The following is a 16737-nucleotide window of genomic DNA, read 5'->3' on the forward strand; positions in this document are numbered from 1 at the left end:
TAATTTTTTTATGTACTATATAAATGTAAACATTTGATATTTAATTCTGGACAAGAAACTAAGTACAACAAAAAATACTTATTATCTACATTCATAATTTCATATCTTAGATATTTATTCGAATATTTTTTAATTTATATATTAATTAATCTTAATAATATATTTATCATTATCATTAAATTTGTATGTAAATTACAAAAATGTTTATACAAACATTTAAAAAAGACTGCAAATTCCAAATATATATACGCGCGCGAACATTATTTAGGTCATAGCTTTTGATGTACGCTCTATGGCTCATGTCAGTAGCAATTTTTGGCGCAAATCAAAGGAAGAGTTACATCAGTGTTGCCATTCTAATTAAATGAGAACGAGAACATTTTCAGATACAAAAAATGGCTTTAATTTGTAAACATAAAACTGAAATTGAGGAAGATTTTTACATGATCTTCGATAATTTTAAAATAAAATTAGTTATAGGAATTAAGGCTCTGCATTAGTTACTCGAATTAATTTTAAAATATTTGATAATCTATATTTGGTCTCCTAATACATTTTTTGATAAAAAATATAGCAAATATGCAATGAGTTTTCCATTAGAATATCGAAGTAATCGGTTGTTGAAAATTACAGATTAAATTAATATTTTGTGTGCTTACATAAAGTTCATCATACTTTTCACTGACTAGCGAGTCCAATGTGTTACGAAATTACAGCGAGTGATTGCTTCTTTTATTGTCTATGACCATTTGTCGATATACAGTTAATTACTCTGCAAAATTAATCACACAATACTTCATTACAAGAATAAAGTATAATGTAACCCTTTTAGTATCTGGGATACTTTTATTAATTCATCGTGAATATATTATTATCACATATATATAGCGATTGTCGAATTGTTTACTAACACAAACTTTTATAAATAATACACGAGTATTTAATCATAAATTAATTATCCTACATAAATTATGACTAGTACTGTCCTTTTCATAACCTTGACTCAAAACTTTGACCTTTATTTGCTGTTCGGATACAAATCCAAGTTGTGACACTGGTCATGATAGATGTGAGGGTCAGGAAGGCGCTCGTGGCTCCAACTAGATACGGAAAGGTTTGACTTTGTAGATGACATTTTTCAGCTTCGAGCCAACCGCATGTTGCAACTGTAATAAAACAGATTCAATTATTAAAAAAACACAGATTATTCAAGTATGCTGGGTTTATGTGTTTGCGTTTATTTGCAAGAGAAAGAGCTTATATGTTTTTTTTTAATTTATTAGCATGCATTAATCCTTCGAAACCTTACCTCGAAGGCCTAAGAAAACTGAATGTCCACACACGAATGTGACGATTGCAATCATTGACCACATCAAGCCCATCACCACGGACCTATCACGAGGGTCCACGGTTCGTAACAAGAGAACTCCTTGAGCTTGAAACACCAATACTGCGAAGATGAAAATACATTATCAATACTAAAATTATAATTGGCGTATGTTTGTGTGTTTTATAGTTCGGCTTTCTTCCACACAGAAACGGATACATGTGTTTTTTATAAACTAGACTTTAGAATATGACATAGGTGTACAGTTGAGACGCGGTTCTGTTTTCATATTTACTGAAATTATAAAGAGCTATGCGACAATGACAATGGTGGCAGGACTTTGTGCAAGCCAGTCTGGGTGGTTAAAACCCACTGACCATACATTCTACCGCCAAACTCAGTATTTTTATGTTCCGGTTTGAACGGTGAGTGAGCCAGTGTAACTACAGGCACAAGCGATATAACATCTTGATTCCCAATATTGGCGGTGCATTAGCGACGTAAGGAGTTATTAATATTTCTTGCATCGCCTTTGTCTATGGGCGGTGGTGACCGCTTACCACCAGGTACCGAAATTGTACCAAGCAAAACTCAAATTCATTTATTCAATATAGAAACTGTACTCTTACTTATTAATAGTCAAAGTAAACTCTACTCCCGGTTCGAAAAAGCAAACACCCTGACCTGAGATGAAACGGCGAAAGGAATGCAGCGGGTTTTTCTTGTCAATTTTATTGCATATATTGAATATGAATATAAATAGCCAGGCAACGATCATTTCATTCCCAAGGTGTGCTATCAATCATAAACTCACTAATTGTAACTATAATAATCAACAACCAACACAAGCGTTCCTAAACTGTTTTTTTGAACGCTTTCTGGGATCCTGTTGTAGAACCGTATACATTACCCCATAGAAGAGTCACTGACTCTATGCAGTTGAGTAACAGGAGTAACAAGTTTATGTTTGTTCCTTGTTCCAATGCTGCGAGTATCACATTATCTCATAAAATCGTTAATATTTTTCCGTACATACATAATATTACAGAACATACACTGAGTAGCAACAGTTAATGTCTCGATTTCTTTAAATTGATACCTCAATGATTCGATTCTCGTTCCGATTATAACTGGATCAACGAGAGAATGAAATATGAACCGTTCCTACTTGTTATTGTAATGGCCAGGAAGAACAGCATGCTGTGCAGGCGGAACGCGCGCCGGCAGCCCGCGTCGCCGCACGCGCGCTCCAGCACGCGCGCCGCGCCCGCGCCCGCGCACGTGCAGTTCGAATACACTCTGGTGGACAAGTCAAATTATTTAATTCCACTACGTAATGAGTGCCCCCATTACAAACATGACTGCATTAGCATTAGCAGCTTGTAAATTTCCTACTGCTGGGCTAAAGACCTCCTCCCCCTATGAGGAGAATGCGTTGAATTTCAGAATTTCGTTGAAATTAGACACTTGCAGGTTTCCTCACAATGTGTTCCTTCACCGCCGAGCACGAGATGAATCATAAATTCAAATTAAGCACATGAAAATTCAGTGGTGCCTGCCTGGTTTTGAACCCGAAATTATCGGTTAAGATGCACACGTTCTAACCATTGGGCCATCTCGGCTCAACATGACTGCAATTATATCGATTAGAAAAAAAAAAATATAAAAACATAAGTACTCACTGTATTCCATTTATTACTTCCGAATCTCTACAACCAGCATGACAGGGTGAGATGTACGTGACCATGTCGTCGGTCGCACAGACGGGCTTAAATTCGTCCCACTGAGGCTTACAGCTGCAACAGAAACATTCAAAGTCTAATTAAAGATTATCGATGTTAAGACTGTGGCCCAACGGAGTGAGCTGACCATGAATTCGCGGCAAAAAAAATCGTTATGACGTAGCTAGGCTTTGAATTATGAGGTTTGAATCAAATAATCTATCCAATACTTACGATAAAGTTTAAAAAACTCAACTTACTTTTTTAGCAAGACGTAACTTGCAGACTTTGTGCTTTTATTATTATTACTATTAAGTATATATCCTGTTTAATTATTTATTCACTATGTATATGTCACCGTAAGATTACAAAAATCGTTAGATTACAATCTGACGAGACAGATTATTTTTCGCTATAAAACCGGCCAGTCAGGGGACATGTTGTAATCTAACAGGTTGACTTCGACAGATTACAATATAGCGAAAAATAATGCGTTAAATTGCAATCATATTTCATGGTTCACAATATTTGACAGTTTACAATCTGACGAGATAGATTGTAATCTAACAATGTTTGTAATTTATTTTTGATTACGGTGACATATATATCTATTGTAACAGAGTTCTTCAGAATATCTTACATACCCTTCTAACGTATAGTCAAATCTAATAGATACACTCTAATCTTATCATAGACAATTTTGGTACTTTTCTTAATTTTATATACTCCTAACAATACTCTCAGGGATATATACAAGCAGATTAAAAATAAATAATTGTTAATAATGATATTAATCACGAATATAAAACCTACTTGCACGACAAACTGCATTCCGGATGTCCATAATAATTCTTCCCCAGGCCGACGACATTTCCTGGGTCGCAGCCGCGAACAGTTGTCATTATGGTGTATAATACGAAAACTACTATACTCATAATAACTGTCTTCTTGATCGCCTTCAAATTACAAAACTCCATGAGAATTGGAGCTGAGAATTTAACACCGGTATACTGAAATTTAAATATTTATATTAATAATAATTATCTCGACTTTTATCTAACTATATTAAATAAACAAAGATTTATTAAATACATAAACTAGCTGTGCCCGCGACTTCGTGCGAGTTTGAATTCAACAAAAAAATTATTGTTCAGTTCGCAGATTTTACTAGGTATAACTTATTAATTCTGTATTAGGCAGCTTTTGTGGTATAATGTCGTTGGTGGCACCCTACGTGACGCCGGAGTGGTGGCATGCGCGAGGTCTGCACGCGGTACTGGACAGAATTTGGACATTGCAGCGTGACTATTATTATTTTGTATATACATAATTCTAAAATAAAAGTGGCCTCAGTTGATCCTTATTACATCAGCTATCTGCCAGTTAATGTCCCGTGTAAATCAGTCCAACCGTTCCAAACATTGTAAAAAATATATTTTTTGGAATATGTACCGTATATACATACATATGCTTTTATTAAAAAGCGGTAATTTTAATATTACAAACAGACACTCCAATTTTATTACATGTATAGATAGAGAAATAAAAACAAACTTACAGCCACAAAAACAGCAAGAAAATAGTATAACAATATTTCAGTGATTTGGACCAGTCCATTCGTCTCAGGAATCAAATTGTATTTAACCTGAAAAAGATATTACGTATTATTATTAACTATGCAAATGCAACTACTTTAATATACACTAGTAGGTCGCACGCGAAACCTCTCGCTTATGGAACAGATTTTTACAAATTTCGAAACCTAAGACAGTTTTTAATTTAATCTCATTGTAAGCTGACGACATCTGTTCGTACAATTTAATGTTTTTTTTTATACAGCCATAGCGCTGCTCTCAATGTGGCCTGTAACTTTTTTCCGCTCTCTAAAATCAATTCTTTGTTAAATCATAACAATCTAGTGAATTGCAATCAAGAAACCTCTTTAATTTTTTGCACATCTACGGCTGGAGCTCTTCAAAATGTGACCATCACCGATTTTTTATATGCAACCATCGTCCCATAATCACTGGGACAAAAATGGCCTTACGCTATTAATATATAAGATAGTCTCATAACTCAGGCAAGATTTATGTTATGAATTCAGTCGTTGAGGCCCACCCGAAAACATCGACACTTATGACTGTAATTACACTTGTTCGCTCATAATTCACGAATCCCAGGACACGCCATGTAAAATCTTACCACCATTATAACAGGATGCTCTTTGTATAAACAAATGACAAGTAAATAATGATGATCTAGCTTCTAATTTACTAGTTATACAATTCGAAGGAAAATTCGACTTTCTATTTCCTCAATCTACAGTCCGACGTAACGTCAATCTGATACGACTGGAGAAAGATCAGGCATAAGACTAGTATTACGTATTTTTCGAAATACGAGTTTGGTGATCTTTTACTAAATACGGGTTGCTATTACTGATAACTTGATAGGAATTCAATAAATCTCTTGTCGGGGTCTCCATTTTAAAAATAAACAAAACATAAGTGCATACAGAGCACGGTGTCTTTATCAATTCAAAATAGACCGAACGCGGTTATTTGGTTAATAAATTATTTCGATCCACGAAAAAATCATTTACAATCTAAGTCATTGGCTTTTAATTTGAGGTCAAAAAATCCGCGATGAACCTACGACAGAGGTTTAACTGGCTCGCAAAAAGTAAGGAAGACTGAAGTCGCAACATATCTGCGGGTGTAATAATAAAGAGTCCACCTTCGAGTAATCGATGTGCTTCTTCATGTCTGTCGATATGGTCGAAAACAGTTTTAAAGAAGGCCCGCTAATTTCACTCCAAAATTCGTTTCGTGACAAAACAAAGTTTCTAAAACTTCCAAATGCGTCATATTTTTCAACCTCCGCGGAAGATCATTATTATTGATTTTTATGTATGTGATTTTAAATATGATATGATTTTAAGTAATAATGGTGGATAATAGCAAGTTCCTCGACGGCTATTTGCGACAGCGAAGACTCTGGACATCTCTACACTACTTAATGATGTAAGGTCCCGAATAATTGTACTTTGTGCACCAATTTAATACCTACAAGTTCGTAATGATATATTGAAGTATTCCAGTTAAATTTACCTTAACAATATTCAGCTCGTGGAAGCCGTAACCCCACAGAGCAGCCGCCAGAAGGCTCATTGCGAACATTTGCGTCATCGCCACAGAGTTGTTGAACACGCGCCCCACGCTCGTGATGAAACCTATGTTTAAACAACAGAAATATTATGTTAATTACTAATTAATTTACACTCAATACTTTCCTAACATTTTAGACATACATTAATTACCGCAAAGACAATACATCCACCCTGGAGTTTTTATTTATTCTATAATCTGAAGAAATGCTGAAGATAATTTAAAGCTTATCAAAAAGTAGGCATACAAAGGCTAATAGGCTTATCAAAGGCTTTTTAAAGGTATGACGTCAATGGAAAGTAAGAAGGGTTGTCGCACAAAAAAGTGATTTTGGGAAATGAGGTTTAAAATTGTTACGTGAAATCTCATTTCACCAAAGTAAGCGTTTTTAATACTTTTAAATAAAGTGTCCAAAAACGAATTTACCGTGTTTCTACCGAACTATATCGGTAGAAACTGATCTGACATTTGATTTTTATGGAATAAAAATTTGCTCTTAAAAGCTTACTCGAGTAAAATATGATTAGATTTTTAATTTTAATCAAAATCAACAAAGATAGAAAAGAAAAAGGTGAATATACTTACTCCGTTCGTGTAAGGGGACGGGCACTTTCTGCACTCCATCCACTATGGGCACTGTTTTTGGTACAAAGAAAAACAGCTGTATTAAGTTCAACAGAAAACCGACGGCTATTCCAGCGGCCTGCAGCGGCATGTTATCATCGACTGCGCCCGTCAATGTCTTGTATCCCAGTACAAGTGGTACCACTCTAGAAATCAATAGAGCACCTGAAAAAAAAGACAAATTTCATAAAGATAAACAAAATAATTAAATTAATCCACTATAGGTTACAAATTTTATTATCGACTATCGTCACTAGCATTTTGATCACGATGATAGTTATTTCTTATAAATATTGCTATTTTGAATTGGCCGTGACCCTAGGCACGTGCCCCGTGTGCCCTTAATAATGGTACCCCGTGGTAATGGATGCTCTTTTAATTAACCAGATTCACATTTGTTAGATGGTAAATTGATTATATTTCCGGTATCTTATTATATATGCGTATATTATTGCCCACATACATTCTCTTTGGCGTATGCAAGCGGAAAGCAGGGGTTACAAGTGTGTCTGTAATATAATGTAAACATTACATAACATAAACATAAGCAGCCCGTAAATGTCCCACTGCTGGGATAAAGGCCTCCTCTCCCTTTGAGGAGAAGGTTTGGAGCATATTCCACCACGCTGCTCCAATGCGGGTTGGCGGAATACACATGTGGCTGAATTTCGTTGAAATTAGACACATGCAGGTTTCCTCACGATGTTTTCCTTCACCGCCGAGCACGAGATGAATTATAAACACAAATTAAGCACATGAAATTTCAGTGGTGCCTGCCTGGGTTTGAACCCGAAATCATCGGTTAAGATGCACGCGTTCTAACCACTGGGCCATCTCGGCTGTAAACATTATATTATCAAAAATATATTGTAAAGCAGCCTCCTCTTTAGATAACTTTTCGAAGAATTCTTGCCTGCAGTAGAAATACAATTTCAATATTTGCGGCATTACCCCAGTACTCATATAATTATGTCTGTGAGTTTCGAATTTTCTTGTGAGCCACTGAACTATTCATGTACTGATCTGTATATGTTTTCACGCACAATATAGCATACGTAATTAGAATCATACTTAAATTGGGAATAAAACGATTTCTGTATAAGTGGTGTAGCCACGGCCCTAGATCCTAATGGATCCTAATGGATCTTTAACTTAACAAATTACCTAATTATCACGGGATTCGACTGAGACGAGCTACCAGTAACTAATAATACGTTCATTGTACTGAAAATATTTCTCCTGATTCGCTTAAATAACAAAACTATGTAAAATAAAAATATACTTTACCGTAATGAACACTGGCCCGAGCCGGCGCGTATTCGTCGGAGTAAGCAACGCTGTGACTCCAACACGCCACACGCGAGAGCACAAATGCAACACACGAGATAATAACTATGACGAGACGAATAATTGAGCGAGTTGTGGTTCCACGAAATGCAACACTATTGTTTGAGTTTGATGCATCGCACAGTTCTGAAAACAAATGATAGAATACATTATCAATTAATAAACTTTAATAATAAGTTTCCTGAAAATATTGACTAGGTGGGACTAGTGCTGGTCCTGGAGCTTAGCAAACGGTACAACTGACTAGGAGCAAGGTGCAAAAGATGCCAAAACATTTTTATAGTGGCCATAATAAGCGTATTATATCGTGAAGAAATAAAGAATAGGTATCAGTGGCTTAAAATGAAGGTACAAATGAGCAAATCTGCAATAGCTGAACATATTTTTCTGTTGTTTGAATAATTAAAAGATATTGGAAAAATAGAACTCCTCATAAATCTTTTATATCATTCTAACTAGATCTAAGTTTTCAATCTTCGAACTAAGGGTATTTGACATGCAGTATGTGAAATTATTTACAAACTTATTTACTTTTTTTGACTAGAGAAATTGCGATTTGAAGGGGAAAAGCTGCTAGCATTCTTGCCACCATTCCACGCGGTCATAATTTATACAGTAACTATTTTTAATTCATATTTTTAATTCTTATTTCTTATCTAAACATAAAAATATAAAAGTATTCACATATATATACACATAAAAGTTTCACTAACTTCTGTTTAGTTTTCTATTTATAACACCACCAGAGCCAAAATTTGATTGGACCGAATTAATATAATTAAATTTAAATAGATTTTAGTTTAATAAAAAGTACCTGATTCTTCTCTCTCTAATTTCGCTGGTATAAACCACCACGTTACGCTGGTCACGGTGACAGCAAATGTGTAGCTGATCAGCAACATGCGTCGATTCCTAAATCCACACCAGGAAATGAACGGTGCCACAATCGCTTCAAATATCGAAAACACTATTATCATGAGATCTGAAAAACACATTGAGACACATTTAAAAGAAAATATTGTTGTGAATATAATATTTTAGTTAGTCATGCAAAAGGCAAGGAAGCTTTTAATAGGTTACTGCTTAAGTTAATATATAAGATATTGATGATAAAAAAGTGTAATTCATTCAGGAGTTTAAAAATCTAGAACTCAGTTACTGGACTGTTCTGTTCATTGGCGTTGTTACATTGAAAACTGTTAAGGAATGTTTATTATTTATATATAATTTATATTTACCAGCGAGATAGGAAGGAAGTTCTCCAGCCTTTATATCTTGCTTGATGATTTTGTAAGAGGACACCTCTCCAAGTGTTGCGGTAAGCGTGATCCCCAAAATTACGCCTCTTAATTTTTGAGGATTGAAATTCTTTCCATTAAACCAAGACGCTATGCGACTCCGCACTGAAAAAATATATTAGAAAATTCTTAAAATTGGAAATTATTTGTTTTTTCTATTAAAATAATTGAATTTAAATATAGAATATTATAAAAAAAACATGCATGAGTCAATTTAAAATATATAACTCCCTCGCAATTACTAGAGATATATAATATCACCTATATTAGTCAAATAAGTATTAATCCGTCATTAATCGCGTAGCTTACAAGTTTGTTACGTTTGAGAAACGTTTTTTTGTGTTCAATTTTCTTCATGAGGTTACAAAAACTAAAATCGAACGCGTTTATTTACGTCGTTTTTTCAACGAAAGAAAATTTTATCGACTTCCGTATGACATGTCTTCATATTACACAATATAAATAGTAAAGCGATGTCAAAGTCAAAATGTCCAGTTTACTCTTAGGGCTTAATCTACCAACGATTGCTCTTGTATTTTGGACACATAATATGACCTGAGTTAGAGAGTCTGGAGAAGTTTATTATAAAGAACCAAAAAGGAAAACATTATTTAAGTGTGCATCAACCAGATATTCATGTCGGTTTAGTTACTTTAAATCATGCAATGTCTGTACATTCGCTAAAAATAAATAAATACTTAAAACATATTTAAAAAAAAATCAACGCCTCATATATCATTCGAACCTGATAAAAAGGTGAAATATAACGCAATATGCGAAATTATTGACAAACTTTTATTTAGTTTTCTATTTATAATTCAACAGAAACCGTGGAAAACGAAATTATTAAAGCGTGTGAGCTTGCAGCGCCAGGTCCACGATGTTCAGAGTTGAAGGGACGATGAAAGAGAGATAATACTTTGTCACACTCTTGTTGCTTCTAACAGAAGTGGTAAATAGTTTTATACTGCGGCGCATCCATTCATATATCCAGTTACAAATAAAATATGCATTTTAAGTGTTAAAGCTATCCATAATCAATCGGAAATTAGATGGTGGTAGGGCTTTGTGCAAGTCCCAGACGGGCACTCTGCTGCTTAACTCCACTACATAATAATGTTGCGTTCAGGTTTCAAAGACGAGTCAGTATAACTATAGGCACAACATTTTAAGGAATATTGTAAGGAATGGTTAATATTTCTTACAGTACCAATATTTATGGCATATGAGCACTTATACGTCCTTTTACCTACACTTTGAAACAAAAATATTTCGTAAACTGTAAATCCGTTATTGATCTTTACCCGATGGACGTTCGAACATTCGATGATGCTCCATTTTTTCGTTGTGTTGTTAATTTTTTCAAGCTCAGTCTTGATTGTGATGATGTTATAATCTTTTAGTTCACTTGGTAGAATTATTTCGTTTTTCCTGAAACAATAAAAAATATTCATCATAATCATGATCGATGGTACATCATTGTGGATATCGTGGTATATCGTGGTGGAACATTATAACCGTAGCAGTAAAAAACAGGTTCTACTAGCAATTTTAGAGTTATGTTGATTTTATAAGGCTAATTGCTGGATCGGTAAATGGGGCACGCCATTCAGGAGGCAGGACTGAATAGCGATTACGAGGCACGGCAAGCAATACAAACTTCAAAGCTCCAAACTGCTACTGTCAATTTAGTGGCAGAATACAATTTTTTTTCTGAAAACCTATTAAACAAGCCACAAGACAAATGAAACAGAAAAATTACATTTATCAACAACATACGCAGGGCTGGATTTACACTAAAGACACCTTGGGCTAGTGAAGACATTGGTAAATTATCGGGGATGCCAAAAATAGGAGAATAAGAAAAAAAATAACTCATCTCATCTCCCAAAATAGGTATAATTAAGCAATTTCATTACACATGCTTAACATACATGTTTACATTGATATAGTATTTTTCTGATATAGAGTAGTATCTGAGATAGAGTCATTTTATTTATTTAAAATTCGTGGATCGATTCTTTATCCATTTTATGCAAAATTTTGTCAATGGACATCTTCATATATAACATCCCCATTTCTCCTTAACGGGAGATCCTCATGCAGGCATTTGCTCGGCATCGGCATTTAAAGATTGTTACCGTAATACTTGTTCACTGGTGAAGTTTCTTATCTACCAAATCAAGTCACTTTTATTCTGCGGGTATTGTTATCTAAGCATTACTTTAATCAGATACGTATGTAGGTTGGAAATGGGTAAACGATTAGATAATTATATATTGAAATTTGGTCAATATTTACTTGGTTCGATGATGTAATGTGAAAAGTTTGTTTCCGTCGTCAAAAAGTAATACATTCGAATTGATAATCGATTATGAACTAATTATTTTCTCTCTACTCGAAGAATACTTCCTCGAAATTATTTTTCTGAATTTTAATTTAACATCTCTGCTCACAACAGCACTTTATGTGCTCAGAATAGTCATTTTTAAGACAATTATCACGAAGCTTTTAGTTTCATCTGTTTGGATGAGTCTTTCAAAATGTATCTACATAAGAATCGTTTCTTATTGAAACTGTAATTAAGTATATTTATACATAAACAATCTCCTTAACAAATCAGGACCGCGTGAAATGTGGAAAGAATGCTAGCAGCATTTCCACGTTCTTCGCACTTCTGGACGAAAAATGAACAATTCCTCTAGAGGTAATAACTTAAGTAAATGTGTTTAAGAAAGGTTTAGTAACATTACTTCATGGTATAATTTTTAGAACAGCAAATTAGCGCATCAGATTTACAAGTGAGATTCAACGCAACTGCAAAACCCTTATAGAAAAAAAACGAGGCAAAGCATAATACCAATAGAACAATATTATTAAAGTTAAATTCATCTTTGAAACCGTATAAAGAAATTCTAGCTATTAAAATTGCGTCTAGCCTTAAAAATAAGTCCGGTTTATGACCAAGCTTCCAGCCTTCACAAAGCCCTACTACTGGGTACTAAATTGTCTTACCAGCTGATTCTTCATTTACATTTCCGGTACCTTTAGCCCTATCTTATCATTATGTCAATCAGAACTTTATCTTGATTTATTGAATGAATCTAACAAGATGTAAATAGACATACATAAACATCTGTAGCAAACGTTTTTGAATATTAGCTATGATATAACAAATTAGTCATATTGGTCACTAGCGATCCGCCCCGGCTTCGCCCGGGTGCAATGCTGATACTAAATATACTACAGAATAGTTTATATACAACGTTCACAGCTTTGTTTGTTATTAGACATTACAAACCGCTATGTCCCTACATTTTAATGATAGATATCTTCGAAAATATTCAATATTCAAAATTACATACTGTAAAGAGCCATATTGATCTATATAAAATGGGCAATGTATTTAAGGTACTCAATTGGATAAGCAGGATTGGCAGTATTGCTTGAAATCTCTTCTTAAATAAGCCATTAATTCTCGTAAAATGTAAAGGATGAAATACTTATTGTGGGCTATCCCTAAGAGATAGAGATATACTATTGCGGACTTTTTAAGGTGTACAATATTGTAGTATATTATTTTGACCTTTTCAGGTCAAGCAAGCGTTTGCAATGTAAGCGTAAAAAAAGTGTTTATTTACGACATCACATTAGAACTCTAAAATTATCAGTATTACTCCACTATATGCATGTATTATACATATAAAACATCCTCTTGAATCATTATATCTATTAAAAAAATGTATCAAAATCCGTTGCGTAGTTTTAAAGATCTAAGCATACATAGGTAGATAGCAGGAAGCGACGTTGTTTTATACTATGTAGTGATACGTGACACACGACTTGATATGTGAGTAAAAAATTATATAAGATATACTTGGGACCCATTTCAAGTGTGCAAAAACCCTTTCAAAGACAAAAGTAAACGATACATGATTTCGGCATTGTCAAGCCGAGGAAGATAGACGATGGACCTTTGAACGCTTTATTATTTAGACCGTGAAGACCAAACTAGTTACAAATTATTAACTAACAAGGATTGGGATTTATAACTTGTGGGTCCATCTTGTTGTGCTTTTGGTGCCATTTTATATTCGACCAAAGACAGACTGAGCCACAAGGGCAACTTTGAACTATCCAGGGTCCTGGCAGAAATCAGAAAGTGTGATCGAGGACAAACTCTATCGATATACATAGAGGAGGGATTGAGGATAAGCCGATTGAGACAGACTCCGGACCTCGAAGCCCCACCCACTAGTGCCGGCAATGAGTGCTCCCTAGAAGAGTTGGCGTCAGAAAGATGGTCGTCAATAAAACTGCCAAATGTAGTGTATGAACAAGAAACTCATTGTAAATGGGCTAAGTCAAAGTTAATGAGAATAAAACAACTGGTTTGAGGAAATACAGAACCGATTTATCTTAATATTATAATACTGAACAAATTTGACGCCATTACCAAGCTGAAACCGTTCAAGTTGTTCAAAAATTTAATTATGGTGATTGTTCGTCGTGGAGCAATTGCAAATTCCACTCGAAAGAACACTAACACGAATATTGAATAATACTCCCAAAGAATGGCTTACGAAATGAATGACATCTTATCGAAAGTAGTTTAGTGATTACTGTAATGTCAAATCAATCTGTCTGATTAGACAACAGAATTGAATGAATCAGTTGTTCAATATGACGATGCACGCGTCGAATCGAAAATATGAGGAGGGTACTGATCAAAAGGGTGCTGGCTTTATATATTACACAGACATGACGTAAAGAAACGTTGAAAAGTGCTCGTAACGGTAAAAACCTAAGAGTACCTAGACAGGTACTCAAATTAAGATTGTATAATGACGTATGTAATACACTTATGTGTCACTCATAAATATATTACACACACACTCACATATATTTAAATTATGTTAAAAACTCAATACTAAAATACAGAAATCTATAGATCACAAAACATAAAAATGTCAAAAATTTACCGCCATATCGCATCGATAAAATAAATTTTAAAATTGTTTCCATTATTAAATACACGTATTTTTTATATATGTTGGTAAGGAAATAGCAAGCCCGTTTGAATAGGTACTATCCTCTCGTCAAATATTCTACTGCTAAACTCCACTAATTAGAATTGTTGTATATTTTAACGAATTAATAAGCGAGTGTAATTAAAGTTTACACATACTTAGTTCTTTAAAAAAATTAAGAATATAATCTTTATAAGTCCTTATTATTACACTAAGAATCGGAATTGATATTCGACAGGAAACCACCATCATTGTCACCTTTTAATGTGGGTATGATTAATATAGGAACTTTTTTTTTTTAATATATTAAAACTCTAAAACCGTAAAACATAATTCATTGGTACACATTCACAAACATGATTCTTGAAATGAAAAGAATCTGGCCTCTCTAATATTTGATATGAAATAACGATTTTAGCAATGAGTTTCGATAAATTAATTAAGTTTCTTCTTTTTAAAGAATATATTATGTTTAAACATGAGCTGCTTCATAAATACTCAAATACAAAAACTATGTTTCTTTCAAACGTGAAAAATCTATATAATATATTATGTTGTTTTTACTTAATGAAAAATATTTCTGATAAAAACTCACCGGCCATAATCTTTGTGCAAAATAATTCCAAATTTGTTTACATGCTCAATTAAAACCACAGATTATAAAATAAATGTCTTGTTGAAAAAAAAAAAAGCTAGTATAGTCGTTGCCTCGATTCATTTATGAAATGAGCTCAGCCGAAGAGACAACACGTGTTATACTATACAACAGACTGATAACAATGCTGTTACTTTCAGATAGATTGTGGAATTATTTATCGGCAATTTTTTATTTATTAACTGCTTTCGGCCATTTCTACGAATCAACACCACACTGACAGGCGCATAATAAAGTTTATCTAACTTCCAGCAGTGTAAATAAACCCTGCGTTATCCGTGGTCTAATTATTATCGTGATGTTATCGTTTACAATAATATTATCTAAAAAAACTTAAACTTTAGTTATTTATTCGTTACGGGGACAATAGGAACAATAGTATTATAAATCAGTCGTTTTTTTTAATTTATTGGATTTACTAATCAAAATTATTGGTAACATTTGTATGTAGCTATTACAAAAACAAAATGATAAGCTAATTTAGATAAACAACGCATGCACCAAGGATTAAAATACATTAACTCTAGATACGTGAGTGTACTTAACTTACGTAACAACGCAAGAAGTAGGTACGTTAAACTTTATTATACTAATAGTATGAAGTCAAGAATCTAGATTTAAATGGTGTAATACAGGAGGAAGAAGGCTAATCTGCGTGAACTCAAAGCTAATTATTGGTAATCTATTGATAAATCGCAGAAAACATGCGGAAAGAAACGTTTTCGTTTCGAAACGTAGAACTCAAGTTGTTAAACCATGCGCGGGCATAATATGTGGTCAATATTTTTGTACATTTCACGCTTGTCTGTTTACATATTTCAAGTTTTTTATTGCAATCCATAAACAATTATTTTAACGAGCAGAAAATTATAAGGAAACTTTTTACTAGTACGTACGTTTTTTGCCAAGGAAACCCACTCAGCTTAGCAGAATATAGTGCAAAGTGTGTGCAGAAACACAGGAGCGCTCTTTCAAAATTCAAATACGATTGAACCGGAAATACTTCAGGCGTCAACAACGACTTTACCTGCTTTCCAATGCTCTTACTTTCAAACAGAACACTGACAGAAGAAAAACACAATAACTTTATATCAGCCCAAGCTGTATTGAATCCGGGAATTTACGATCTACGGCCTTAAGTCTAGCCACTTGACTGTGGTATCCTAATATGTTTATAAAAATTAACGAGCATAAGGTTCATATGGGCACTGAGACTGCAGTCAGTGCCGGATTAACCACGTAGATAGAGTAGCAAGTACTACGGGCCTCGCGCGAAGAGGGATCTCGCATATTTAAACCCACTTATCTCTGCCTGAGCGCAATTTTTTAAATAATTTATGTTGTATCATCCATTTTAAATTGGTAGTTCCTTATCAAAATTGTTCTAAATTGTCAGACAATCTCATTTTTGGCTTTTTGTACTAGTCAGAGCCTAGCAAGACCTATATTAATATACTAGACTATTAATTATCCACAAAAATGTAACCTATAGAAGGAGAATAAACGTATTGAGTTTTGAATTGTTTGTTTTTTCTACTTTATACTTAAGAACCCAAAGCAGATCATGC

The 16737-nt window shown here is 34.0% G+C and overlaps 1 protein-coding gene across 1 annotated transcript; it reads right to left on the reverse strand.

Annotated features, from left to right (window-relative positions):
* Positions 1-207: 207 nt before the first annotated feature.
* Positions 208-15223, reverse strand: LOC125071366 (solute carrier organic anion transporter family member 1C1-like). The gene is made up of 13 exons (XM_047681580.1): positions 15110-15223; positions 10789-10915; positions 9425-9589; positions 9001-9168; positions 8127-8312; positions 6801-7004; positions 6159-6280; positions 4607-4693; positions 3862-4058; positions 3010-3123; positions 2496-2626; positions 1310-1450; positions 208-1166 (listed from the first exon to the last, which is right to left on the reverse strand). The coding sequence occupies exons 2-13, from the start codon at positions 10820-10822 to the stop codon at positions 991-993; spliced, it is 1725 nt and encodes a 574-aa protein (XP_047537536.1). The 5' UTR covers positions 10823-10915; positions 15110-15223; the 3' UTR covers positions 208-990.
* Positions 15224-16737: the final 1514 nt, after the last annotated feature.

Source organism: Vanessa atalanta, chromosome 19 (genome assembly GCF_905147765.1).
Source record: "Vanessa atalanta chromosome 19, ilVanAtal1.2, whole genome shotgun sequence".
Taxonomy (NCBI): domain Eukaryota; kingdom Metazoa; phylum Arthropoda; class Insecta; order Lepidoptera; family Nymphalidae; genus Vanessa; species Vanessa atalanta.